Here is a 27,159-nt window from a genome sequence, read left to right as displayed (position 1 = left end):
CTCTCAGTTCACGGAGAGGCTTCCATTTATTGATACGCGTGACGCGGAACATGATTTTATAGCCTCAGAAATAATCTGATTTTTTCTCAATCTCGCCACCAATAACAAACTACCCCATATTTAACTAGTAAGCGTTCCCCGTGACATAAACCACAACCCCCTCTTGTAGAGGTGGTTTTGCATAAACTCTAATCCTAGTATTTATTTATAAGTCCACCTCGGTCAGGTTGCGGCCATAGACTAAGATCAAAATTAAAGTTATACATTTACGATATACGGTTGCGCGCTGTGATTTGTTTTGGCGCGGTGCTAGTTGTCAAAAAACATTTTGTAATCAGATTTTAACGGCAACTTATCGTTTTAATGAGAATGGAAGATGTCAAGGAAGAATCTAAACCGCCTTTATTGCTTGAATCAGTTAATCAGGATCCTCTCGAATTTGAGGATGTAAAGGTTTCGGCCTTAAAGATTAACGATGACGAAGCCGACAAACCTAACTTTATCGAGGATTTCGAAAGCCAAATAGACTCTTTAATCGAAAGTAAACCAATTAAAAATGAAATTAAAACAGAATCCGTAATTGAGGATGTTCCAGTTGCGACCAAAGCTAAGAGAACACCTCGGAAAAGACGTCAGAAACCCAAAGACGAAAGTTCTTCCGAAGCCGACAGCGACGTTACCTCGACTCAGTCTAAGCGACAAAGAACACAATCTGATAATGGCTCCGTAAAAAGTAACGCTGAAGAAAGCGAAGATAACCAGAGCTTGCGTTCGCGCCGAAGTAGTAGGAAGTCAAGACCGAACAACTTTTATACTAATTATGAACTGGAGTCTGCCAGCGGGAGCGAGAAAGAGATGCCGGATGAGGAGTACATTCCCATAAAAGAAAAGAAAACTAAGCAAACTAAATCTCCCTCAGTCAAAAAAGTTAAAAGGAAACTTCATACCACACCTGAGGATCTTCCTGAAGCTGTTAATGTTGTTTTACCCGATTTACCCAGTGCGAAAAGAAACCTAACAAACAATGATTCCTCAAAAGATCCCTTGGCAGAACCCAAGATAAGTTCCACTTCTCCTAAGCCAGCGGAGCTAAATGGCCTCACAGAGATAAAGATCACTTCGGTGAGTAGTATCGCCGCCGCTGCTCCTCCGGGAAGTGCTGGAATTTCCTCCGGTATTCTGTTCAAGGAGATTGAGGTGGTACACTCTGCGTGCTCCTTCATAAAGGAAGCTCTTGTCACAACGGCCGAGCTGGGAAATTTGCTCAACAGCAAATCCAACGAATTTGTAGAAAAGAAAGCGACAGAAACCTTCATAACGGATACCCGCAAATTACAATTCTGCATGGAAAAAGCATTTGTCTTATTTAATTTAGCTCGAAATAATATTTCGGGTATAGAAAAAAAACTAAAAGATGAATACGCTCAATTCGTCATGGCTAATGGTTTAAATAATTCTTTAAAAGCTGACAAAAATTCAAACGCGTTTCTTTTCAAACATAATATTTCGTTGGTTCCGGAAGAAGCTAAATCTTGTCCGGTCGCCAACGCAGATAGCGACAGTGACTGCGAGATCGTGGAAGAGGCGAGCATGCCCCGCGTGGGCACCAACAAAAAGAAAGCTCCCGAACTGGATATCCTGCGCCGAGTGGAGAAGAATGGCATTTCCTGGCGCGCCAACAAGGGGGGTAGTGTGTCCAGTGACAGTGACGGAGTCCGGGTGAACTTGCCGGGGAAGAGCACCGTTTGGATCAACAAGGACATTTGCGTGAAGAAAGTCGCTCCGAGTAGGAATAGCAACCAGTCGTTTTTTCGGGAGGATGGCCGAACTCTAAAGCCACCTGACATCCGTGGACTGGTGACTTCCACTGAGCATCTTCACCCGGTAGACAAGACCTCTCTAGTTCTCGGGTGGCTTAACCTCACCACCAGTCATATCGAGCGCAACCTTCACACCACCCTAAAGAAAATAGAAAAACGCAAAAGAAGAGATAGTTGCAGTGATCTCGGGGAGTCATGTTCGGATGACGATTCCGATCATACGAAAACGTATAATAACAATCTGTTTCCGGAACATAATACTAACTCTAATGATCCGACTTCTCTTTTGAAATTGTGTTTAAGTACTTTCAATACATTTTTATTATTTGAAGAAAAGAAAAGACTTGAAGATAAATTCAATTTTAGATTGTTCGATGATATGGAGGAGCCGGAGGAATATAAAGTCCGTAGCTCAAGATTACTCTACATCTCTAAAAACATTAATAAATGTAAAGATAATAATTCAAAATATTTCGTTTCTCCAGTAAAAGAAATAGTCAAACTCAATATAAATGAATGCGAGACCAAAGCTTTCATCGACATTCTACCTTCTAAAAATTTGAATTACATCCTTCTGGACAAAAATTTTGCTTCGCAAGAACTAAATGAATATAATAGAATGGATATAGCCACAAAGCCCGCTGCAGAAAGTGCCCCGACAGTTAAGTCGATTGCTAATAATCATTCTCATATTTTTAACAATTCAACACCAGAAGATAAATCAAATATTTCCGAAAACTTATCTTTCAAAACTCCATTCGTTAATAATTTAGATTCGGCTTCTGAAACACATTTAAATTCCATTGAAAAAAGTGAAATTTCTTCATATAATAATCTGAAATCTGGTACCTTTCAAAGTAATGATGAGAATATTGACTCTAGTAATATACTAGAAACAGCTCGCAATGATATTGAAAATCCAATAATTTCTCCGAACGATTGTTTCGATGTTCCTTTAAAATCAAAATCTGATGAAACCCGTAACCTAGTTTCAGTTTGCAAAGTACTTGAATCCGAATTAAAAGAAATAAAAAACAATGAAAATAAATTTGAACTTTCTTCTATGATTTCCGTTGACTTGAAAGCTGAAAACGTAAAAAATTATTCAAAGAATATTTGTCAAATCGATAATAATTTAAATAATATATATGAATCTGCCCACGAAACAACCCCAAAGGGGGAGGAAGACGGTATAATTTTAAAAACTGATGAAATCCAAACTGGCACAGAAAATATTGATACATCTTCTGTTATTGATTCACTGCATTCAGCTTTTGAAAATTATGAGATAAAAATCGTGGAATCAAAAACCAGGGGTAATACCAATAACGAAATTAATTCAACTTTAGTTGGGAACTCCTTAGAAACCACTATTGAACTTTATAAACCAAGTATTGAGGCTTTGGAAGATAATTTAGTATTTCCTAAAACTGAGGAATTTCTATTCAATGAATTTTATGAGGATGATAATGATACTACTTTAGTTGCAAACTTTAATGACACAGTTTTCAAAAATGAAGAGATTAGTATATGCGATAAATCACCTTTTCCAAAAATAGAAGATTTGCAAACCGGCAATAACAGCGATGACGATATTAATAAAACTTTGGTTGGAACATATTTTAAAAGTGAAGGCAGCGATATTGAGAGTCCTTTGGAAAATGACCTACTTACACCAATAAACTCTGAAATTGTTGAAACTGGAGCAGGCAATATTAAATCTTCCCCTAAGTTAGAAAAAGCTTTGAAATATTTACTACAGAGCTCCAGCAGTGATTCCAGCGATAGCAGCTGCAATTTGCCGAGGAAGAAAAAGTTTACTAAAAGAGCTAAAAAGGCAAAAATTACTTCTCTTGAAAAAAGCTCATCCTCTGTGCCAAAATCGCCTATTCCTAATGAAAGTAATGAAGATTTCCGTAAATATAATCATCTTAAAACTGATCCAGTATTGAAATATAAATGTTCTGTAAAAGTTTGCCCTCTGAGCGCTGAAGTCTTAAAGCCATTTGAAGAGTACCTTCGGGAAATTGAAAAAGATGTAGAAATTGATAGGTAAGATATTATCATTATTTAAACCATTTATTTTGCGGTCAAACATTTCATTAAATGTTAGTAAATAATTGTATATAACCACTAACCAACGTTTCTGTATCTACCGGTTTAAAGACATACCCGTCTCTTCGTCAGGACATTGATTACACTAACATGCAAATCCTTTAATCCAAAATTTTTGTTTAACTACTATGGTGAAGGTGTATTTTGGGATTTGCATGTTAGTGTAATTGGTGTCCTGATAAAGAGACGGGTATGTCTCAAAACCATTAGACATAGAGTAGTGGTTACATACAACTATTTACTAACATTTAATGATAGGTAAGACTTAAAAAAAAATACTTTTGAATTATAAAATCATTGTTGAGCAAAAAAATATTGTAAAATCATACCTAGGAATTAAATAAAGAATTGCTCAAACTTCAGTCTTAGGGATTATTTGATAAGTTTTTCTTTTAAAAGTCTCAATTGAATAATTAATATTTAATATAATTTGTTGCAATAGGGAAAAATCACATTTTTTTACAATTATGAATCAATAAGGGTCATGATCAATCATGTCGCGTTTTATTAAAGGGGTATTTTTTAACAATTTTATTTTTAAAACGATTAATGAAAACATTTTTCCATATTCATATTGATTTTTTAAATTTTTTTATAAAAGGAATAACCCGCTAAGCCTCTATTTTGAGGCTTGTCAGCAGGTGGGATAGAGGGAATATGGAAGAAGGTAATGAAAAATACACCACAACACCCAGACCAATTGAGAAAAGAATCTTTCTTGGATTTTTTTCTTGCAACTGGCGGGAATCGAACCCGCGACGCCAGTTTCACAGATAGCAGTCTAACCAACTGCGCCACGGCGCCTGTCTTAATAATACAATTAAAAATACAATTAGCCTGTCTTAAAAATACAATTAATTTTTTTAAAATCCACTTCATATATTTTTATCGGTATTTGTAGTATGTGATGATTCCCTCTTAATCTTCTTATAAAATATTTAATATGTTTTAAAAATCAGGTTGTCAGTAAAAAAAAATCTTAATTGCAGTTCATTGTAATTTATTATAAAAATAATTGACGAGTGATATTTAAATCTACAATTAATTAAAAATTATTTATTGATAATCCATAATATTAAAGAGTTTGTATAGTCTTGGTTGAAAGCATAATATTAGGAAAATAAAAATACATTTGTAATTTTTTTTTAAAGCTAAAAGTTAGATGTTCAAGTTCTCGTCAAGGTTGAAGGCCATTTTGTTGCCTGTTATTTAATTAAAAAAAAAATAGCTGTACTCGTAAATGTACGTAATATCCCATTTCAGATTGGTAGACTTGTCATCTTTGAATTACAAAAGACCAACAGATACTGTGGATGAACATGATCTGATCAAACCTGGTCAAGCTAAAGAAGTTAATAGGAAAGCTTCAGGGAATACACGCAAACCAGTCAGGAATTTGGTAGAATTCCTCAATTCATCACATACATCTGAAACTGAAAGTTTATTAGAAACCCCCAATAAATCTAGCAACAAGGTAAACTGAAGCTTATTAATTATATAATTATAATTATTGTTTTACATCATCAAATTATCAAGATATGCTCCATTATAGTACAAATATAAAATACTGAAGACAAATTTAAAATCAGCATTAAGAAGCATATATGACTACACCAACCAGATTTATTTTATTTATTTATTCATATTTTACTCTTACAAACTATAAACATTAATAAAAATAATGTGACCTCACTGGGGTTACCCGTGCCGAGGACACTTAGCAATATACTTTTTGAAATGTTTTTACATTTGAGAATAAACAAAGAAGACCAACTTAATAAACAGAGATAATTAACAAAATATTCAGACTGTTTTAAAAACTAGGTGTATATGTACATCTATATTATTGATATTACAAAACGCACAATGAAAATAACAAAAACCTAACATAAGCTATACACTTGTAGAGCAGTTGATTCAATATTGGTTTGAGCGAATAAGACAATCCATTTTACTTCTACCTAGCTCCACTATCCATTTATAGACATAACAAGTCATGACTTGGCCTATAATATGTTTATATAACCCTAACAGGTTTATTACAAGTACAAATAAATCTATTTTAAAAATGCAGTGCCCTATGCACCAGGAGGAGCAAATAGGGAAATTATTATTGTGACAATTTGACTGTATTCATAATATGTATACCTTAGAGTAATAACTAATAGTCGCCTATATTCTTGCTCTAACTATAATGCTTTTTTTCATCTATTGATATATTTAAAATGCTCCTAAATTTATTTAAAAATAAATTAATACTCATTCTTTCTGGCTGCGAAACGATCCCACTTGCCATTTAATGATGCTCACACTTACTTCCACACAAATACACACAAACACACCTCTACACTTACTCTCATATAAATACGCATAAACACACCCTTTTGTTGTACCACTATTTAATATGTATGATTTTTATGTGGAAACTTCTGTCTTTGATCCGTATCTTTTTATGTTATTATATCATTGTCGACTGTTTGTTTCTGTAAAATAAATAAATATAGAGAAAACCAGTCTATGATTATTGACTGCAAAGTTAGCTACAGATTACAGAAATACAATTATTATGAACACGTTATTAATACTTCTGCAACATTTGATAAAACATAACTTTTTTTCTAGTGGCGGTTATCATATTACAAAAAAGTCTCTTCTGAAAAATTCACAATTTAGCAGTTTAGTCGTTGTTTCACCAGAATGGCGATATATAATTTAATAATTATTATTCTAGGAAGAAACTGTTGAAGAAACGATTGAAGACATGGCTCGCAAATTTACACTTCAGAGCAATAATTCAGCCAAGGATATGCTCTTCGAGTCTTCTTCCAACGAATCATTTGACGAATCCTCATCGGCCTCCTCTGCCGAAGTTTCCAAGAAAGGTCATGATGACACCGGTAAAAAAGAAACTTCAACACCTAAGAAAAATACAAAGGAATCCAAGAATGATTTGCCCGATCCTGACCTCAAAACACCAACTAAAGAAACTCTGGTATAAATTTTATCAATTTGAAAAAAATATTTCCACATTAGTAACAAGTATTACTGCAACCATATAAAACTAGTTCATTTAAACATTAACTATTTGAACTCTTTTTATTTTATGCTAGCTCTAAATTAAATTCTTGGGAAAGGATAGAAAAGAATATCAAAAATAACAAATAAAAAATATTTAACAACGGATGTATTAAAAAAAAACCTTTCATAACTAATTTTATGACTGATAAATTTTTTCACTATTTATTTTTAAAACGCAACGCTGGGTGCAGACCAGGTTACTGTGAACATGTTTCACAAAACTACACTGTTCGTTTTCATGCCGCACAGTCCTTAGATCCACTTTTCCCTCTAAGTTCGCGGCTAAGAAGTGTGGCCATTTTATTTCGCCGTTAAAAATATTACGCGACGGTCCGGCCATTTTTCAAACATCGGATGATACTTCTAAAAATTTGTTCCGTATTTTTAAATAGAAATCTTTTATCAAGTATTTTTTCCTTGTTTATGTGAAAGGTTTATTTTTTCCTCAGTAAATTGTCATTTTATCTAAAAATGTTACCACGTTCTCACATGACAATTCACTTGTTAAGTTAGTCTCCAACTAACATGGTTCAGCTAAGCTAAGCTAAGTGTGTAGATATTTTGTGAATTTTAAGTTTTTTAATATCGATAATGAAAGGCAGTTACTACAATTACTAGAACTAAAGTTTTAAATAAACAACCAACCAAGTACAAGAAAAAAGGGGGATTCATTAAACTGTGACAACTATCACAGTATTACACTACTTAGCGTACTCTATGGTGGCGGCCCAGTGGTGTAATGGATGAGGCGCATGATTCACGCACGGAGGGTTCTGGGTTGATTCTCGGTGCGAGCACAAAAATTAAAATGTCTTAACTCGTGCCTGGGTATTCTGTGCTGTAATTCACCGCTGTAATTAGGCCTCCTGGCCTGTTGTGGCACAAAAAAATAAAATAAATACACTATTTAGTTGTTTTTTTATTTCAGAGTGGTCAACCAAGAAGTAAACCTGATGAATTTCTAATGGAGATTTCAACTATGTTGCGTGGTGTTCCAAAAAGTATCAAAAAGCTAACCCCTAGAAGCACTGAAAATGAGGAGCGTTTATGGTTGACAAAGAGAAATAGACTTCTTTCAAAACAACAGCGAAGGATCATTAAAAGGTAACAATATAACTTGTACTGTATGTCCATTGTACCCTGTCACGATGATTGATATGAGCAAGAAGACATGTTTTAAAAAAAATGAGGCGTTTCATAATTTTTTAAAACCAAAACAAAACAAAAAACAAAACAAACCATCACGCCGTTTCCCCGTAAGGGTAGGCAGAGAGGATAGAACGCCACAACACTCTATCTTTGCATACAGATCTCGCTTCCTCTACATTCATACATCTTCTCATGCACGCGCGCCGATTATTCCGACTTTTGACATGTCCATCTTTAAGTATTTGTTGGATTTGGTCATGCCATGTCTTTCTCGGTCTTCCTCTATTTCTGCATCCATCAACATTCGCATTGTAAATATTCTTAGCCGTTCTCTCGCTGTCCATTCGTTCTACATGTCCAAACCAGCGCAGAGCTCCTTTCTTGATTTTGTCGATAATGCTTGTCTCAGCCTTACATAATGTACGGATCTCAACATTTGTGCATCTATCGTACATAGTTTTACCACACATTCGCCTGAGAGATCGCATTTCGACAGCATTCAGCTTACTTTCATCCCTGTTTTTCCAAGTCCATACTTCGCTCCCATACATCAGGGATGGGACCAGGACTCCGTTGTGAACTGCCAATTTTGCCTCTTGTGACAACCATTTATTTGCCAAGGTCGATTTAAGTGCACCGTTCACTCTGTTCCCGGCACTCACCCTCCTTTCAATATCTTTCTCAGTCATTCCATCCCTAGTGAACATACTTCCCAGATACACAAATTCCTCTACTTGTTTTAGTATAACTCCATTCACAGTGATTTCACATTTAGTCATACTTTCATTTCTTTCAAAAACCATCACATTCGATTTATCGACATTCATCAGCAAATCGCTTCTCTTGCATACATCGTAGACCTTTGTTACCAAGAATTGCAGTTCCTCTTTGTTATTAGCAAGGAGTACAGCATCGTCAGCATACAAAAGACAATTGACTTTTAAATCACCCATTTTTGCTCCCATTCTTAAGCCTTTCAGTTCTTTCATGCAGTTATCGATATACACGTTGAACAGCCATGGTGACATAACACATCCCTGCTTCACTCCTTTATGAATGTCAAACCACGATGTGTATGATCCATTTACCCTAACACATGCTGTGCTGTCTTTATACAGAGAAGCAATAGCACGTGTTAGATTTACGCTTACTCCGTACTCCGATAACACCTTCCATAATTTTTCTCTGTCAACTCTATCAAACGCTTTTTGCAGATCGACAAATGCGCAGAAAAGCTTTTGGTTTTTAGCAAGAAATTTTTCTGTCATGTTTCGTAAAGCAAATATTTGATCCATACATCCTCTTCCATTCATAAAACCGCTCTGAATATCCCACACTCTATCCTTTGTAACTTTTCTTACTCTATCAATCAGTATTCTTCCATACATTTTGCCAACAGCGCTCAAAAGGCTGATTGCTCTATAATTTCCGCATTCTACTCTTGAACCTTTTCCCTTGTATAGAGGCATAACAACAGCCCTTCTCCAGTCTGGAGGAGTGTATTCCTCCTCTAAACATCGGTTGAAAAGTTTGTGCAGCCATACAAAAATTATTTCACCGCCCGCCTTTATAAATTCTGTAGCAACATTATCAAAACCTTGCGCTTTTCCATTCTTCATATATTTGGCAGCAATTCTTATTTCTTCCATTCTTATCTCTGTCGTACCATCATATGCATTTAAACTTACCTGAGGAGGTGCTGCAGTGCTTATATTTCCTGTATGTGTTTCATACACCTCCTCAAAGTATTCCTTCCATCTTGTTTTTATTCCACTATCATTTGTCACCATTTTCCCATCTTTTCCTTTTATAGCTGTCATACATCCACTTTCATTACTGTTTCGGGAATTTTTCACCGCTTTCCAGAATATCTTTATATTTTCTTGGAAGTTCTCGGTCATTTTGATTCCCTCTTTTTTTTTCAACAATTTTTTTCGTTCACACACACCTTGTTTCACTCTCTTCTTACATTCATTATATATGCTTTTTAATTCTGCATACCTATTACCAATCGCTTTATTCACTGTCAGCAGATTTAACCATGCTTCCTTCTTTTCTTGCACTAGTTTTTTTATTCCATCGTCCCACCAAGCATCACCTTTCTTTCTTCCTTGTTTCGTTATACCGCATATTTCCATAGCAGATTCACACATACCATTTTTCAAACATTCCCACATTGCATCAATACTCATATTTTCCACACATTCATCGATCAGTTTAAGATTTACGGCCCTTTCAAATTTATCTTTTATGCAATCATTTTGGAGTTTTTCAACTTTGACTCTAGAAGGCGCCTGCATTTTGCGGGTCTTGGACCGCCATCCTTGAAACAAGATTTTCTTGATACCACCAAGAAGTGATCTGTTTCCATTTCGGCTCCTCTGTACACCCGCGTATCAACTGTTACAGGCCTCAATCTAGAGTCAATGACTACATAGTCGATAATAGATCTTTCATTGCCTCTCTCCCACGTATACTGGTGGATTTCCTTATGATCAAAGAACGTATTTGACACAAAAAGATTCCATTCCAGGCATACTTCTAGCAGTCTTCTTCCATTATCATTCTGTTTTCCATCCCCGAACATGCCTAGGGCTGACTCCATCCCGTCTCTTCGAGTTCCCACCCACCCATTCAAATCTCCCGCAAGTATTACTCTCTCACTATCTTTTTTTCCATTCATTACATTCATCACACTTGTCCAAAACTTATCCTTCTCAGATTCGCAGTCGGAATTCACAGGAGCATATCCTATTAATAAAATAATACTCGTCAATCCAATCTTGAATCTGACCAACATAAGTCTAGAACTTATAAGGACATACTCTTTCATACACTCTATCATTCTGGGCGATAGAAACGCGGCAACACCCTGGCAGGCTCTGTCTGTATCTGGGACACCTGACCAAAGAACCAGGGCGTCACCGTGTTCCATCGAACCGCTTCCTTTTTTTTCCAACTTTCCGTTATACATAATATATCTAAACATTTATTCCTCATCACATCACACAATTCGTTCATTTTTTCACCCATGCGTCCCCTTATATTCCATGTCGCAATTCTGCATTCTTGCGTTTTCCTCCTCTGTGCGCCCCCACGGAAGGAGCGACCTGACGGGTTGCGAGCCTCATCGAAGTTTGTCAAAGGCATCCTCCCGTTCTGCCTGCCTACTTAATATTAATTACGCTACCCCTCATCTCTACTACTACTTAAATACTTAATTTTACACAAGACCTATAATGAATTGATATAATGACTTAAATAGATTATTCCTAAGACTTACAGTATAAACATTCACAAAGTACCTTAACACTAAAATTCACTACTGTCACTTATCACTATAGAAGTCATAAACTTAAACATTAATGGTGACTCGGCCGAACGAATCCTTTTCTGCTGGAAGGCCGAGTCGTGGTTGCCATTTGCCATGTGTATCCCAAATTTATTAAAACTTTTTAAATTTTTTAAAACCAAATGGTTAAATATTACATTATGCATTTATTTCTTATCTACAGCAGCAGTTCAAGCGGCAGTGAAACAAGGAATAATTCTGATGAATCTGACTCCAGTTCTGGAACAGTAGATTCGCAAATATTACAAACTCCTACGACAACCCCATCCAAGTCCCGAAGTGGAATGAGGTCAGTTGTCCCTTAACATCTTCTTGTCAGGTTTAAATATTTACAATGTATCCTTATCTATGGAATTAAGTTGTTGATTTGCTATTTAGGTTTTTAGATTTATTTATTTATGACAAAATACAAAATTTTACTTTACGTATTAAATTACGTTACATATTTTATTTTATTTTCTGATATTAGTGGTTGAGTCTTAGAATATTGTTTCTTCTACAGTTGTGATAATTCTTCGCAAATGTCTACCCCCATCACCCCGAAGACTAGAAACTTCCTGGCGCATACCGATCTGTTGAGTAGTGATTCCTATGATGATAAGAGCAGCAGCGATACCTCGTCTCCCAACAAGTCTACCAGCAACGACGCCGTTCTTGAGGAAACTCCTTCCAAGGGAAGGAAGAATATTAGAAAGGTACCCATGTTTTACTCATAAATAATATATCGCAAAAATTAATTGTATCATAAAAACTCAATATTTTACTCTCAGTTTTTAAAACATTGACTGACAATGTATTTCTTGCAGATGATTAAAGATAATTACCTTATGGACACTACTAAACTTGCAGCCAAAGAAGAAGAAGAGCGATTACAAAGGCTTAGTGACAAATCTTCGCAATTAGTAAGTTAATATATTTTAGAATGTATAATATGATGAACAGAATATGACCGACCCATTATGGGCGAAATGAACTAACTGATAAAATGGTCAGACTTTTGTATTCAAAGTTTTAGCTCTGTGAGCTCTTTGCCTATTTTTTTATACTCTTTAAATAATTTTAATTAACATAAATGTTTTGTACATAAAGAACCAAGAAAAAAGGTTAATGGATTGTACCTATTACAGAAATGTAATTTAAGCAATCAGTTTACTTCACCTGTAAAATACGTACCAGTGAGAAATTTTTATGTATGTACAACCATTTTTCAGTCTGAGCTCATATCCCAAATTAAACCTGCCAGTAGAATTGATGCCGCCAATAATGCAACTCTCATCCTCGATTTTGATGTAGAAACCAAAACTCCACTCGTCACGGTTCACCCGGCTTTGGTCACAATTTTGAAACCACATCAGGTAAGGAATTTTCACTATAAACGAATTATGTATGCTAAAATACAATACAGGCTTAGTGTTGAGTATTAGTTTCTGTTTTGCAATTGTGAAAATTGTTTCACATTTTCAAATCATTTTCATACTCTCCCTTCATACATACGTAGAAATCCCCCAGAAATCTAATCACTTATAACAATTCAATTAAAAATATATGGAGTTCTATGAAATAAACACCTCTTTTATATTTTTAATATATATATTTAATATGAAAATATAACTTGTCCTCACCAATCGAGGAAATTAACAATACATTTTTTTAAATTCTTACAAAAGTACAAACAGGAAAATTTGCATAACAAATTGATTGTGTATAGTATACATACATATACGAGCAAAAACCTATTATTTTAATAAAATAAATAAAACAACTTTGTTTTTAACCACTAATTTTATTACACTATATAAATTAGTGGTTAAAAACAAAGTTGTTTTATTTATTTTATTATAATGAATAACCACAAAGTTCATGCTTCAAATATAAACTTTATATCTATTATTTTATTTTAAAGTACACTATAAAATTATTAAAAAAATAAATTGGATTGATTTATTGTAGCATTTTATCTAACTTGTTTATTTCTAAATGTTGTAAAAGAAGCTACGGCGTTGAAATAGGTAAATAAATTAATATAATATTATACACTAAAGCGTTTGGTTTTGCAGTTGTCAAAATTTGTACTACATATAGGTGTTCTTACTGTTTTAGATTGATGGTGTAAAATTCATGTGGGATACTTGCTTGGAATCCACTCGGATGGTAAATGATGGCAAACCAGGAGGTGGATGTATCCTGGCACACTGCATGGGACTCGGCAAGTCTCTCACAGTCATCGCTCTTATCCACGCCATCCTGGCTTCCCCTATACTCCCACTACGCACCGTGCTTATCTGCTGCCCCCTCTCTACGGTCCTCAACTGGGCCGATGAATTCTACAAATGGCTTCGTAAAACGGGAGACCCTCACTCCATCAAAGTATTCGAACTATCAAAGTTCAAAAAAAATTACGAGAGAGGGTTCCATCTTGAAGACTGGCACAAAACTGGCGGTGTTTTTATCATCGGATATGAAATGTTTCGCCTCCTCACCACTATGAAGGAAGGCCCCGATGTTAAACCTCACGTAATAAATAAAATTCACACCACTTTACTCAATCCTGGACCGGATCTAGTCGTGTGCGACGAGGGGCATCTTCTGAAAAATGATAACACGGCTTTAGCCAAAGTGATGAATAAAATCACTTCCAAACGAAGAATAGTACTCACCGGAACACCGTTACAAAATAATTTGAAGGAATATTACTGCATGGTTAATTTTGTCAAACCTAACCTATTAGGATCTCGTAGAGAATATTTTAACAGGTATATAAAATTACGAAAACCATCTTATTAATAATATTTAGAAATATGATTTCAGAATTAAAACGGATGTTTTATTTTCAAGGTTTGAAAATCCAATATCAAACGGCCAACACCGAGACTCTAGTTTGTATGATATAAAAATTATGAAGAAGCGTTCGCATGTCCTTCACAAAATGCTGGAAGGTTCTGTTCAGAGAAAAGAAGCATCTATTTTGTACAACTACTTACCCCGAAAACAAGAGTACGTTCTCTTCACGACCCTTACAAAATGTCAAATAGACATATACCAGCATTATTTGAATGAGTACTCTAGAAGTAACAATTGCAAAGGTGCGTCACTTTTAAAAGATTTCCACATCTTGCAAAAGATATGGACGCACCCGAGAACACTGCAGCATTTTTTGTTAAAATCTAGAAACAGGAAGAAAAATACTGAAGTGAAGAAAAAAAGATCTTACGTTAAAAGAATGGCAATCGGAGGGTTTGTATGTTTGGAAGACGATGATTTGATACCAGAGGAGACGCTAGCGGAACCCGATGATTCCGATTGGTGGCTATCTTATGTAGACGAGAAAGCTTTAGAATGTTTAGAAACTTCGCACAAATTTTCCGTCACCTTTAACTTGCTCGATGAATGTTTGCTGGCTGGAGACAAGATGTGAGTTAGCATTTTAAAAATATAACTAAAACTGTGCTATTATTAAGAGTATATTTTCCATATATCGTTTGTGTTTTAGGTTAATATTCTCCACATCTCTATTCACCCTCGATGCGCTGGAGTATTTCCTGAAGAAAACCAAAGGCTGGAAATTAGGCCACAACTATTATCGACTAGATGGATCAGTTACTTTAGAAAATAGACAAAACTGGTGTCGCCAATTCAACTCTGACCGCAATAAAGATGTGAAGCAAGTACCTTCATACATTAGTTAGTTATATGCATTGTGAATCTTTAAATGATAATTAATTTATTATTGTAATAAAGAACGGGTACTCCTGTTTAGTTCACTAACATACAGGTGGCCGGAGAAATGTAGTGAACAAAAAAAGTAGAACTTAATAGGCTATTATTTGCTGAAATCAGCCTTCAAAGATACTGAGGTGGAAATTTCCTAAGGATAATTATGATAGAAAATTTGTAAACTGACAAAAAATAACTGTTATAGCTAAAATAGCGACACGAGTAGCTGTAAACACAAGGTGAAAACTACTGCCAAGTTTTCCACCTCAGTATCTTTGAAGGCTGATTTCAGAAAATAATAGCCTATTAAGTACTACTTTTTTTTTTACAAAAGCTTAAGAGTCTATCGCAGTTTTGAAAGTTACTCAGAAACTAAGGAATTGCCTTTTTAGATTTTCAATTGAACTGAAATTCTCTATTTTAGGTCAAAACTTTTGTAGCTTTCATTAATGTTACGAAGCTGATTATACACGACACCTCGCCGTGTGTATAGTTGAACTGTAGATAGGGGTGGCTCTGTAGATGCTGTAGTCCGGCTATCTCGGATGAGATAGACTTCTCTGGCTAGGTCGGTGGTGATATCCTCCAAGAAAGGCAGGCAGCGGATATTTTTATGTATCGTATTATCAGCGCTATGATTTTTCAAAGTATTTTAATTTTGAAATTAAACCAAGTAGGTGAGGAAACTGGAAATCTATCACAACACTATCATTGGTTAGTTCAGAAGAACTTGTGACGTAGTTCAAAGTAGTTAATTTTTATTAAAATTATTTTTGTAAATTTTTTCATACATTTTTGAAAAACTTCGCCATAAAATATAATGCTCTAATTTTTACAGAAGAAAACATTTTTTATATACAATTTTCCATAGCATGCAACCTCATTGTAGTGCCAATGCAATAAATACCCTCTGTGGATAAGTGGGTTTGGATAGGGAAATTACATTTTTTGTTTTTAGTTTTTTGTTGCTAATTTTAATATCATAAATTTAGTAAAAAACCGGTTTATATTTGTAATAATGTTGTACTGTTTTCAAAGGTTATTCCTAATATCCACACGAGCTGGGGGGCTGGGAATCAACATGATTGCGGCCAATAGAGTAATTATAATGGACGTCTCCTGGAATCCCTCGCACGACATACAAAGCATATTCCGAGTATACCGATTTGGGCAGAAGAAGGATTGTTACATATACAGGATTGTAGCATTGGTAAATACAACATTTAGCCATTTGTATTCCAATTCAACTACATAACCTAATGTATGAATGCGTTCGAGGTGAAAAGATCTGAACTACATAATAATCTTTTTATTGTCTTATACATTACAAATTCCCTACTTTCGTCACTACTACTATCACCATCACGCCATTTCTCTGTAATAGTAGGCAGAGAAGATGGAACGCCACATGTATCCATCCTAACATAAGTTCTTAGCTGTTTCCATATTATTTTGTCTACTTTTAACTAAAAAAATCATCTGCAAACGGTGTTGTAACATCGTGTTACACTAGGCAAAATACTATATATTTTAAAATATAGAGTTAAAAAAATCATAGAAATATACCATTTAATAATCTATTTTCCATAATTTATAAGAATGATCATATACATAATTTATTTTTATTACAAAAAATATAAAATAAGAGAGATATGTATATAATGTCTTGTATCCTATATAGACTCATGTGTTACTACGTTACTATTCTCTCTTGCGTTATCCATTTGTTTCGTATGACCAAACCATCGTGATCCTTTTTTTAATCTTGTAATACCTGTCCTAGATTTGCATTCTCATTTGATTTCTTCTGATTTCCAGCTTTAAACATGCAAATCCTTTCTCATTCTTCTGAACTTTCTATCTTCAGAGTTTTATTGGTATTTCACCATACCTACCTTATAATCCAACAGATCATGCGAATCATTGTGGATTTTTATTCCTAAATGGCTCATCAGTTGTGTTTGTCCTTAGGGCACAATGGAGGAGAAGATGTACGAGAGATCTGTGACCAAACAAGCCGTGTCATGTCGAGTGGTGGATGAACAACAAATCGACAGACATTACAATATGGCGGATTTAAGTGAACTCTACTTGTAAGATTTTTATCATAAATTATATTTCTTTACGTGCGTAACCCAGTTTGATAAAAAAATGCATGGATTTTTTGCATATTTAAATAAATCTTTATTTATTCCTCAATATTAATATTGTCTCCTTCGAAGTAATCACCATGAGACATACACTTATGTAACCGTTTTTTCCAATCCTCGAAACATTTCTGGAACCCACTTTTTGATATGGTCTTCAATTTCTGTCAGCGATTCAAACTTCATGTCTTCTATGGTCGCGAAACGTCGTCCTTTCGTAGTCCTCTTCATCTTTGGGAATAGCAATTGCAAGCAGGGAAATGCATTCTTATGATATAGAGAACAAGTGGGTTTTAAGATTTTTCTGAAACATTACTTCACTCTCACAGTTTAGCACTTCTGCTGCATTCCATGCCATAGGGCCTGCGACCGCAAATGCGCGTTCACCGAATTTAGTGCGCTGTTTGCATAGAGGTATAATAACTTTTCCTTTAGACGTAGATGTAGCTGATCTAAGCATAAGACATCTATCAGTTTGTTCATCTGGAATGCAAAGTTCCCTTAGATATTACGGAGCAGAGTTGTGCAGTGACTTATACATAAGCCAACAGAGTTTGTATTCCACCCTATGTGGAAAATGTAACCAGTGTAATTCCCGAAGTAGTAGAAGTAGAATGCATGTATGGGTGGAGTATGGCAAGGATTGATTTTATTTCATGGCAGCTTTATTGTTTTATGGCAGTGTCAAACATCGCAAACGAATTATTTTAATTTATAACATTATCATTGAATCGGGTTGTGCTCCCGTGGTTAGTGTTGCGGACTCACGGATCCGAGGTCCGAGGTTCGAACCCCACTCTACCCCAACTTGATTTCATTTTTCTAATAGTGAGTTATTATTAGTATAACTTGTTAAAAATAGCCACATAAATGTAACAATTTGGGTAAATTATAAGAACGCTAACATTTCTTTTATTTTAATTTTAATAAAATTAATTAAAATATTCATAAATATATTTTTATGACTATTCAAGCTTATAAATTACGCACGTATTGTTGAAAATTATGACACGAAATTTTAACTACATATAATGAGCCCATTGCAAGTGAAGTGAACTAACTGACATTTTAAAGGTGAAGTAAACTCATTGCTTGTATGTATTACATTTCCGTAATCAGTATAATCAAAAAACCTTTTTTCTCTGGTTCTTTATGTTCAAAACATCCATGTTAATTAAAAATATCAAAACAGCTTAGTAAAAAAATATTGAACGAAAAGCCCACTTTGAATATAAAAGTTTGACCGTTTTGTCAGTTGATTCACTTCACTTGCAATGGGTTTATATAAGACATATAAAGTAATGAAATTTGGAGTCATTCAACAAACTGTTATAATATCTTATATTTAATAACTTAACAGTTTTAATCCGGTTCCGTGTGGCCCACAACCAGTTCCGAGTTTTCCGTCTGACCATGTCCTGGCCACAGTCTTGGCGTCCAACAAACCAAAATCCAACATGCATCTTACCTCTGACACTGGCGATGCTGTACCATTTAATCAGCCATCGAGCGATGAAATCCTCTCATCAGAACCATTGATGATTGAAAACGATATTAAAAAAGGAATTAATCCTTCAGACGAGGATAATCGTGTTTCCACAGATCCTGCGAGTAATGATTTATCAAACAAAGAAGGTTCTATTGTCATTGGCCACAATGATAATGGAAATCGAGAGTTGAATTTCGGGCCGATGTCTGTGGAATCCTTGCCTTTTATTTGGAGTATGCACGAACATGATTCTCTCTTGAGAGACCTTCACGAGGAACAACTGGATGAAGATGATAGAAGGGTTGCGTGGCAGGAGTATGAAGCAGAGAGAGAACAACACCAGCAAATGAGTGAGTATAAAGAATCTTTGATAATGAGAAAATTTAATGTTTTTTATTACTGTACTTACCATTTATCTGAGCCAAAGCCGCCAGACAACTACACCGCTTTCTTTAAGTTTACATCTCTGGACACCGTTAAGATGGGCATCTTATTACGCCTGCCGCATCAGCACATTACAGCCACTAGATAATGACACCGCTTTCCTAGGAAACCATAGCTTAAGGTTTAGATTTTGTTAAATTCCCCTTTTATTTTTACTTGTGATATCACTCTTATGTAGTTCTATGAAATCATTCGTTTTTGTAAACGGTCATTTATGGTAGTGTATTTGAAATGTGTTCAATTTGTCACTATTTTAAATTATTTTAAAAGTAATAAGGAACTTCAGCCCTACGGGAAATTGGACACAAAAAATGTTTTCTTGCGCGGGGTAAAAATTAGAGCATTAAATTGTAAGGCAAAGTTTCTTGAAAATGTATGGAAAAAATAATAAAAAATATTTCAATAAAAACGCACTACTTAGAACGACGTCACTGGTTCATACGATTCAACCTATGATCTGAGAGCTATGGAAGATATCCGGTCTGCTTGTCGTTTCTGGACCAATGGGAAGAACTGAATGAGAATAAATGGAAATGAACCTCTGACGTCACACGCGGAGTTATTTCAGAAATACAAAACTTTTAGAAATCGTAGCGCTGATAAAACGATATATAAAAATTGAAAAAAATTTTTTTTGGCTTAGTTTAATAGTCTATTAACAAATATAAAATAAACCACTGAACTTCCTCATTAAACTATTGTTTATATTATTATGTCAAAGAAAAAAAAACAATTCCGAGGAGCGCTAAAATTCTGTATTTGAGATAATTTATGAGCCGATGAAATTAGCATTTATTAGTTTATTTTAATGTTTTATTTTCTCACAATATCATACCTTAGTGAGATAGCTAGCCAAATGTTGAACTGCAGATTTGTAGATAGTTAAATAACAAAAATATAAATAAAATTTTGTTTTAAGTGTCCTCAACTATAACATTTTTATTATTCAAACATGTTCAAAAATATACAAAAACCCCTATTTTACGTTTTTCTAGGGAGCAACAAAAAAGGTGTAAAACTGAAGAAAACGCTAAAGTGAAAAAAATGAAAAATGTATGGAAAAAATTAAATTACATAAAAATATATTTATTGTACTTGACCATACTAAATATACTGCAGAAAAATTGTAAAAAGTGCCATAATTGGGGATTATTAATATTTATCTATGATTTCATTGAAAATATTTTGTATTTTTAAATCAATACTGTGTTTTTTTTTTTAATTAAAAAAAAAACATGTTTAAATAATTTTGCGTAGGTACTTAACCTTAAAAAGCTCGACGTCTTTTGACAGATTGAATGAGTTTCGAAAAAATTTCAACGTAAAACCAGGGTTATGAAAAACACAAAAACGTTTATTGGGGGGATATTTGAATGAGAATGTATGGAAAAAAAATGGGACCTTAACATTTCGGCGTAAAAAGCGGGAAAACATAAAATTGGGGAACGTAAAAACGAGGTTTTTTTGTAAATGTATTCTGATAAATAAATTATTATTTTTAGTTGCTGCAATGAAATTACACGAAGAGATGAAACAACAAGAAATGAGAAAGAAAATGGCAAGTGTGTTTCCCGTTGGAAATATAATTCCCAATCAATCCAGGTATATAAATATTGCTATTTTATTTTATTTTTATTAGGAAAAACAACAGATGTTATATCTATCTATACTAATATAATTAATACTATTTTAATACTAATATTATAAATGCGAAAGTGTGTTTGTTTGTGTTTGACCGATTGATTTGATTTTTGCACAGGGATAGTCGGAGAGATGGGAAGTCAAATAGGCTACTTACTTTTCATCCCAATCTTTTTTTAAATACTCTAAAAATAATTAAATGAGCAACATTATTTGAAAATGGTAAGGTGGGATGTCAAAATGAACCGATTTGAAATTAATTCTTTAAATTTTCATAATTGACTTGCTTTATCTATGGTTAGTTTGGTTTGCTTTTCGTTATGGTTTTGTAGTAGGTTTTTAGATTTGTGAACAGAATGCTACGTCACCATATACTAATGGAGCATTGTATTACTTTCATAGTGATAGTGGGAAGACCAAGCTACTTTCAATCTCGATAATATATCATTCTACCGGGAATTTTTTTTATTGATAAACAACACAAATAACTAATTACCTAAATAATTTCTCCCTAATACGACGTGAGTGAAGTCGCAGTAGAGTTGTTGGAGAAAGTCCAGAGAAGAGCAATTAAAATGGTAGTTTCGCTAAGAAATAAATCATATGAGGACCACTCAGGGAGCTCGGGTTAAGTTCACTGGAAGAGCGGAGGCAGCGTGGTGACTTGGTTTAAATGTTCAAAATCTTAACCGAGCAATATAATGTGCCCAAGTAGAAATCAATGTTCACTATGAATGAAAACCGTCATCTCAGAGGTCATTCATTGAAACTAAACACTACCTCCTTCTCATCCAACCTCAGGAAGAACTTCCTGACAAACCGAGTTGTGGAGAAATAAAATGGCCTTCTCGAGAAAGTGATTGGTGCTAGTTCAGTTAATATGTTCAAAAACTGCCTAGATTCACACATCAATTAATAATGGTTAATAACCATGTACACTTGATATACACGCACCAGCTTAATAGCTGGTAGTTTATTATTAATAATAATAATGATTCTAGAAAGTTTTATGATTTTGAAATTACTCCACCTGTGATGTCACAAGTTCTCTATGGTTGGTTGCCCTGATCTGTGGGTTGGCTTCCCGGTGACCGGAAATGTATCACAACACTCTGTCATTTGTTGATTTTTAAGAACAAGTTATATCGTTCATAGTAGTTCATTTTTATAAAAATATTTTTTTCTATCTTTATGAAAATATATTCAGGAACATTTCTGTATACTTAGCTCCAAAACATCAATGTTGGACTTGTGTCATTATTATCGGTCAGGTGTGAAATGTAAACTTGACATTTGTTCGATTCCATAGTCAATTAATTTCTCACTATTCCATTGTGATCGTGAAACTGTGTATGTATTGCCTGCCTAACTAGATTTTATTTTAATTTTGATTCAGAATGATGCCCATGTATCCACCGCTGGCTATGGCGAGTGAAGACGGTAGCAGTATTCTCCCAGACACAGACAACAACCGTGTCTGTTTCCGCCCCGTCGCTGTGAGAAACAAATACAGTCATAACCCCAATCCGTTTCCTACCTATAATTCTCAATCTCGACCTGCCAATAACTTGTACAACCCCGTTGCCCCGAAGGCCTATGTTTTGGGAAGGTACAATCCATCAGGACCGAAGACTCTAGTTCCGCAGTTTGCGAACACAGAGAATGATGCATTTAAAAAAATACAAATTAGTAATGTGACCGGTTATTCTGAAAATACTACTAAAGCTGCAGGAAGGTAAGACCTTTTTAAGAAGTTAGTTTGCTATTTTAAAAAAAAATCTTTGAATGTATGCGCCAGTTTTAGCAGAAATGCAATAAAAAATATTGACATATAAATATAATCAATGTACCTATGTTATGTGGGTGCTATAGTAATTGGATACTCTAAATCTAATGGTCAAAAATAAATAAATGTTATTCTTTTTTAGAAAAAACGCAAAAAGTGTATTTTATGATGTAGATAAAATCTTATGTTTACTTTTTATTTTATATTAAAGAAAATTGTACATAGGTTCGAGTTCAGTAATTCGGTAAAACAGCGATGATCTAATTAAATCACAATAATAATTATTAACACAGTTTAACATTCGCGGGGTTCACTGGTTGAGAGTCACCAGGATTCTGTTTACACTTGACGGATGAGATTTATGACGTGCACCGGACTTCGACAAAGGGACAAACATCTGGTGTCAAGATTATGCTCAGGCACTGGCTTCATAGGAATGGTTGATAAAACTACCTAGCAAGTAAAATACGGAAGGGCTCAAATAAGAGCGCTCATTCGTAATAATTGCCTAGTGAGTATTATGCAACTCATTACTAGAATTTCCGTCAAGGATAATCTTAGGAAGCTGACTAAGTACATGAGCTGTTCCAAAATGCATGGAAGCAGCTGCTTGTAGCTTAGTCAAACCTCCGTGGGATTAACCCTTTTGGAGTGCTGAGAGCCATCTGCCAGTACCAGGACTGTTCCAAAATACATGAAAGCGGTCTGATAGCTGAGTAGATGAACTCCCGGTTCGAAAGCAAATATCTTGTACCATGACTGTTCCAAAATACATGAAAGCGGTATGATAGCTGAGATAAATAACTCTGCCTTCCATAGCGGGTGCACGACCTTTGGTGACTGACTATTCTGGTGGGGATGATTTCCTTCAGGCCTCCGCGGGGGATGAAACGCGCAGGGGGTAGCCGGTCAGCTGCGATGTTAGAAGAGTAACGTTGTGGGGCCGATATAGCGATACATGGGCAAAAAAAATCGTGGGTACCCATTTTGACCGCACGTTACACCATTAAATTTAGAGTGTCCAATTACTACAGCATGTCCGATTACTATAGCATTCTGTGTAAAATCATTTAAAATTAATATACAGATGTGTTCCAAAACGTAACTGTTTAATGAGGAAGTTCAGTGGTTTTTTTAAATTTGTTAATAGACTCAAGCTAAGCCCAAATTTAAAAAAATATATTTTTATGTATCCGATTAAACATCGCTACGAGTTTTTAAAGTTTTGAAATTTTAAAATTAAACTCATACAAACTTACATATATTTACATAGAATTTTAATTACAAAAGTACACTTTAAAAAATACATCTTAAAATTAAGCTATAACATAATTTGGAAAAAATGCCCACAAAGACTTCAGCGTCTGAGCGTGGGCCATTCCTTTTTTAATGATTTTAAAGTATATAGCATATAAATATGGTATGACATAACCATGAAGAAAGAAAAAGAAAAAAAACCGAACAAGAAAAAAAACAAACAAGATTCTTTGGTGAGTTGTCCCGATTGGTGGGTTGGCTTTCCAGAAACTGATAATTTATTACAATACTCTATCATTGATTGATATAGAAGAACTTGTGTTGTCATTTAAAGTAGTTCATGTTTATACATTTTAGAGAAACTTCACCGAACAATTAAATGATTTAATTTTTACCGCATGTAAGAAAACATTTTTATATCCAATTTCCTGTAGCACTGAACTTCCTCGTATAGTTTTATACAGTATAAGTATATACAGTAGGGCCTTGACAATCTGGACAGGCAAAAAACAGGACCTTGGTGGATTACCATGGCGTCTGCAATACTTAAATGGTAATAAAACAAATATGTTTAACTTTAGAAATTTCTTTGATTATCAAGACAACCTCGACAAACAATAGTGAATAATAAATATGTAGGAAGGATACGTGTTTGAAATAAAGCTATAAAAACAGAAATGTGGCGCTCGACGCAGGTGCAGGTGGAATGCCTCCCCTCGCGAACGCCCCTGTCCCATCTGTCCGGATCAGCGAGGTCCTACTGTATTTAAATTATTATTAAAAGATTTGGTCATTAACAATAAAGTTATTAGTTTTTACATACGAATGTTGAAATAGTTTTTTTTATGTCAGGATAATCTGCACTGCTAGCCAAAATTTTAAAAATTCGGTCACTGGTAAAATTTTAAAATAAAAGTGGAATAAAACTATGTACGTATTTTTATTATTATTAAAATGCAGTTCTACCAGGAAATGTCAGTAGAAAAACTCAATCTATGAAAAAATTTCGTTTTGTGTTTTTTTTTTCGTAATAAATATCAATAGACTCACATATTTACTTAGCCAACAAGTCATTTCTGTTTCTCAAATATAGTAAAAAAAAATAATAATACAAAAAAAAGAATTCAGATTGGCAAAGCATAAAACAGTAATGTCCTGTAAAATTTTCAATTTAGCAGATATTAAGCCTTAGCAGGGCAAAATAAGTATCTATTCGTCATTTTTATTGTTATCATTCCTTAAGCAATACAAATATGTATGTATATTGTCAATAAAAAATAAAACTACTATTCTAGTTTTCTATATGCCTAGACCAAATGAAGAAAACTCATGTGGAAATCAATTGCTATTATTGAAATGAATGGTCATTCACCGTTAATAATATTATGTATTTGTATTGTTACAATATGTCAGGTACCTGTCACTAGTAGTTATATGTTTTGATGTGTACACAAGCCAATTTAACCAGCAATGATTAAACCAGCTGAACATTAAAGTGTCCAATATTTCAGGAAGAAAAATTCTATCTCTTACTTTCCAAGTGACAAAGCCAGTACTTCCAGTTCAGTAATGGACCTTACCTCACTCCCCGAAACTCCAGACAGAGGTAAACCTTCCGGTAGACGGAAAAGTACATCTGGAAAGAAAGGCAGGAAAAAATTGTCTGGCAGAACCCCCAAAAAGTCTAGTCCCAAAAAATCCACCAGCAATCCTAAGCAGTCATTCAATAAAAAGCTGGATTTTGAAAATGACCATATCGCAAACTATTTGTCCAGTGCCATTAATGTTATTAAATCTTCTCAATCTGCCCATGATCCAAAAGGTAATTTTTATTTGCAAAATTGTTTATATATTTATTATTTGTTGACACTGTTGTTCAGCTTTTTGTCATATTTAGTCCTGCTAATAGTAGAGAAATCATCAGTAAGTTCAGTCTGCTGGTTAAAAAAACATACAATTACCAAATAATTGGTCAAATTGGCTTATCTAGAGTTATTCTGATTAGATGCATGAAATTAGACACATCTTACCACATGTAGTTGTACTGTCAATCGAATGCTGGGTTTTCATATAAAAAATAAAAATTTATGTGGAAGCTAAAATAAAGATGGCACATTATACAATATACATTACCGACAAATATATTACATAAAAATGAATGTTTCCTCGCCGGGATTTTCATAGAATAGAAAAACCGAAAAAGGAAAATATTATTTTTTAAATTGTGAAAAATATAGATTCCACTCCATTCAATATTGTGCATTTTTACTGTTTCCAAATAAGCTTCTGTTTCCTTGCACTCAGGAGTATGCTGGTATCAATATTGATTTTTTCAGGAAAACTATAAAAAATGACACATGTTCGATCATAAGTTATATAAATGAAATATAAAAAAACATTTAGAAATTTGTGCTTCTTGCAATATTTTGTTTTTAATATACCTTTTATTTAAAAAAAAAAAAAAAAAAGGTGTTACGGATGGTTTCGGTTTGCGCGTGCAATTCTCGGCCTGAGTACCTACGGCCCATTGTATTGCTGTAAATTGTAGCAAACTTCTATTAGCCAGTGGCATATTATTACTCTAAGCAAAATACTGACTGACAATGCTCTTGACTAATAATATATGTAACTAATTTACGTTTTTTTTTCAGATTCACCACACATGGAGACAATAGAATTAGAGTGATATGATTAAGAATAATACCATTTCATTTGTACTTTTTATGGTCGTAAACAATATTATTTCAGAGTGTACCACATATATTTTATATACAATTATAATTTGTTTGAATAATCTCGACTATTTTTAGATTATTTAAAATCATCTTAATAATTGGAAGCTGGTAATAGATTAAGAGAGATGCTATTGATACTCAACAAATCTTGCACAGTTTAGTTTTATGTCGTTGATGAATGCGTCATAATGTTTTATGCATTTTAAATATATATGTGTCAAAGAAAAGTTGTGAGGTGTATGTTATTATTGATTCTCGAAACTTCTTCGATAAAGCCAGTGATGTTTTCACATATGGAATTCAATACTATAATAATATGTGGATCTTCTTCCATACTGTATTGTTTAAAAATTCTTAATGTAGAAGTTTTGTCCTATTTGTTTTTATGTATTTTTAAGTATTTTAATAAAAAAATATTAATTCAATAATAAA

The 27,159-nt window shown here is 34.1% G+C and overlaps 1 protein-coding gene across 4 annotated transcripts; it reads left to right on the top strand.

Moving 5' to 3' along the window:
* The first annotated feature begins 231 nt into the window (after nt 1–231).
* On the top strand, nt 232–27,159 carry LOC148285593 (uncharacterized). Of its 4 annotated transcripts, none has more exons than XM_088242995.1 (18): nt 232–3,872; nt 5,199–5,409; nt 6,667–6,927; nt 7,942–8,117; nt 11,681–11,803; nt 12,017–12,209; nt 12,321–12,416; nt 12,726–12,869; nt 13,615–14,267; nt 14,350–14,925; nt 15,005–15,175; nt 16,267–16,438; nt 17,200–17,321; nt 18,736–19,214; nt 20,811–20,910; nt 22,346–22,684; nt 25,504–25,814; nt 26,644–26,850. In XM_088242995.1, exons 1-18 carry the CDS (start codon nt 364–366, stop codon nt 26,676–26,678), a joined length of 7,671 nt encoding a protein of 2,556 aa, XP_088099121.1. In that variant the 5' UTR covers nt 232–363; the 3' UTR covers nt 26,679–26,850. The 4 variants fall into 4 exon arrangements, 3 of the variants coding, with proteins under 3 accessions (XP_088099121.1, XP_088099110.1, XP_088099132.1); XM_088242984.1 differs by having other exon boundaries at nt 11,678–11,803; XM_088243006.1 differs by lacking the exon at nt 25,504–25,814 and having other exon boundaries at nt 11,678–11,803; nt 26,644–27,159.

The sequence above is a fragment of the Micrasema longulum genome, unplaced genomic scaffold (assembly GCF_059751315.1).
Source record: "Micrasema longulum isolate JH-2025_06_02 unplaced genomic scaffold, ASM5975131v1 h1tg000020l, whole genome shotgun sequence".
Taxonomy (NCBI): Eukaryota; Metazoa; Arthropoda; class Insecta; order Trichoptera; family Brachycentridae; genus Micrasema; species Micrasema longulum.
Note: the sequence above shows the minus strand (reverse complement) of the source record. Positions and strands in the feature narration are given on the sequence as shown.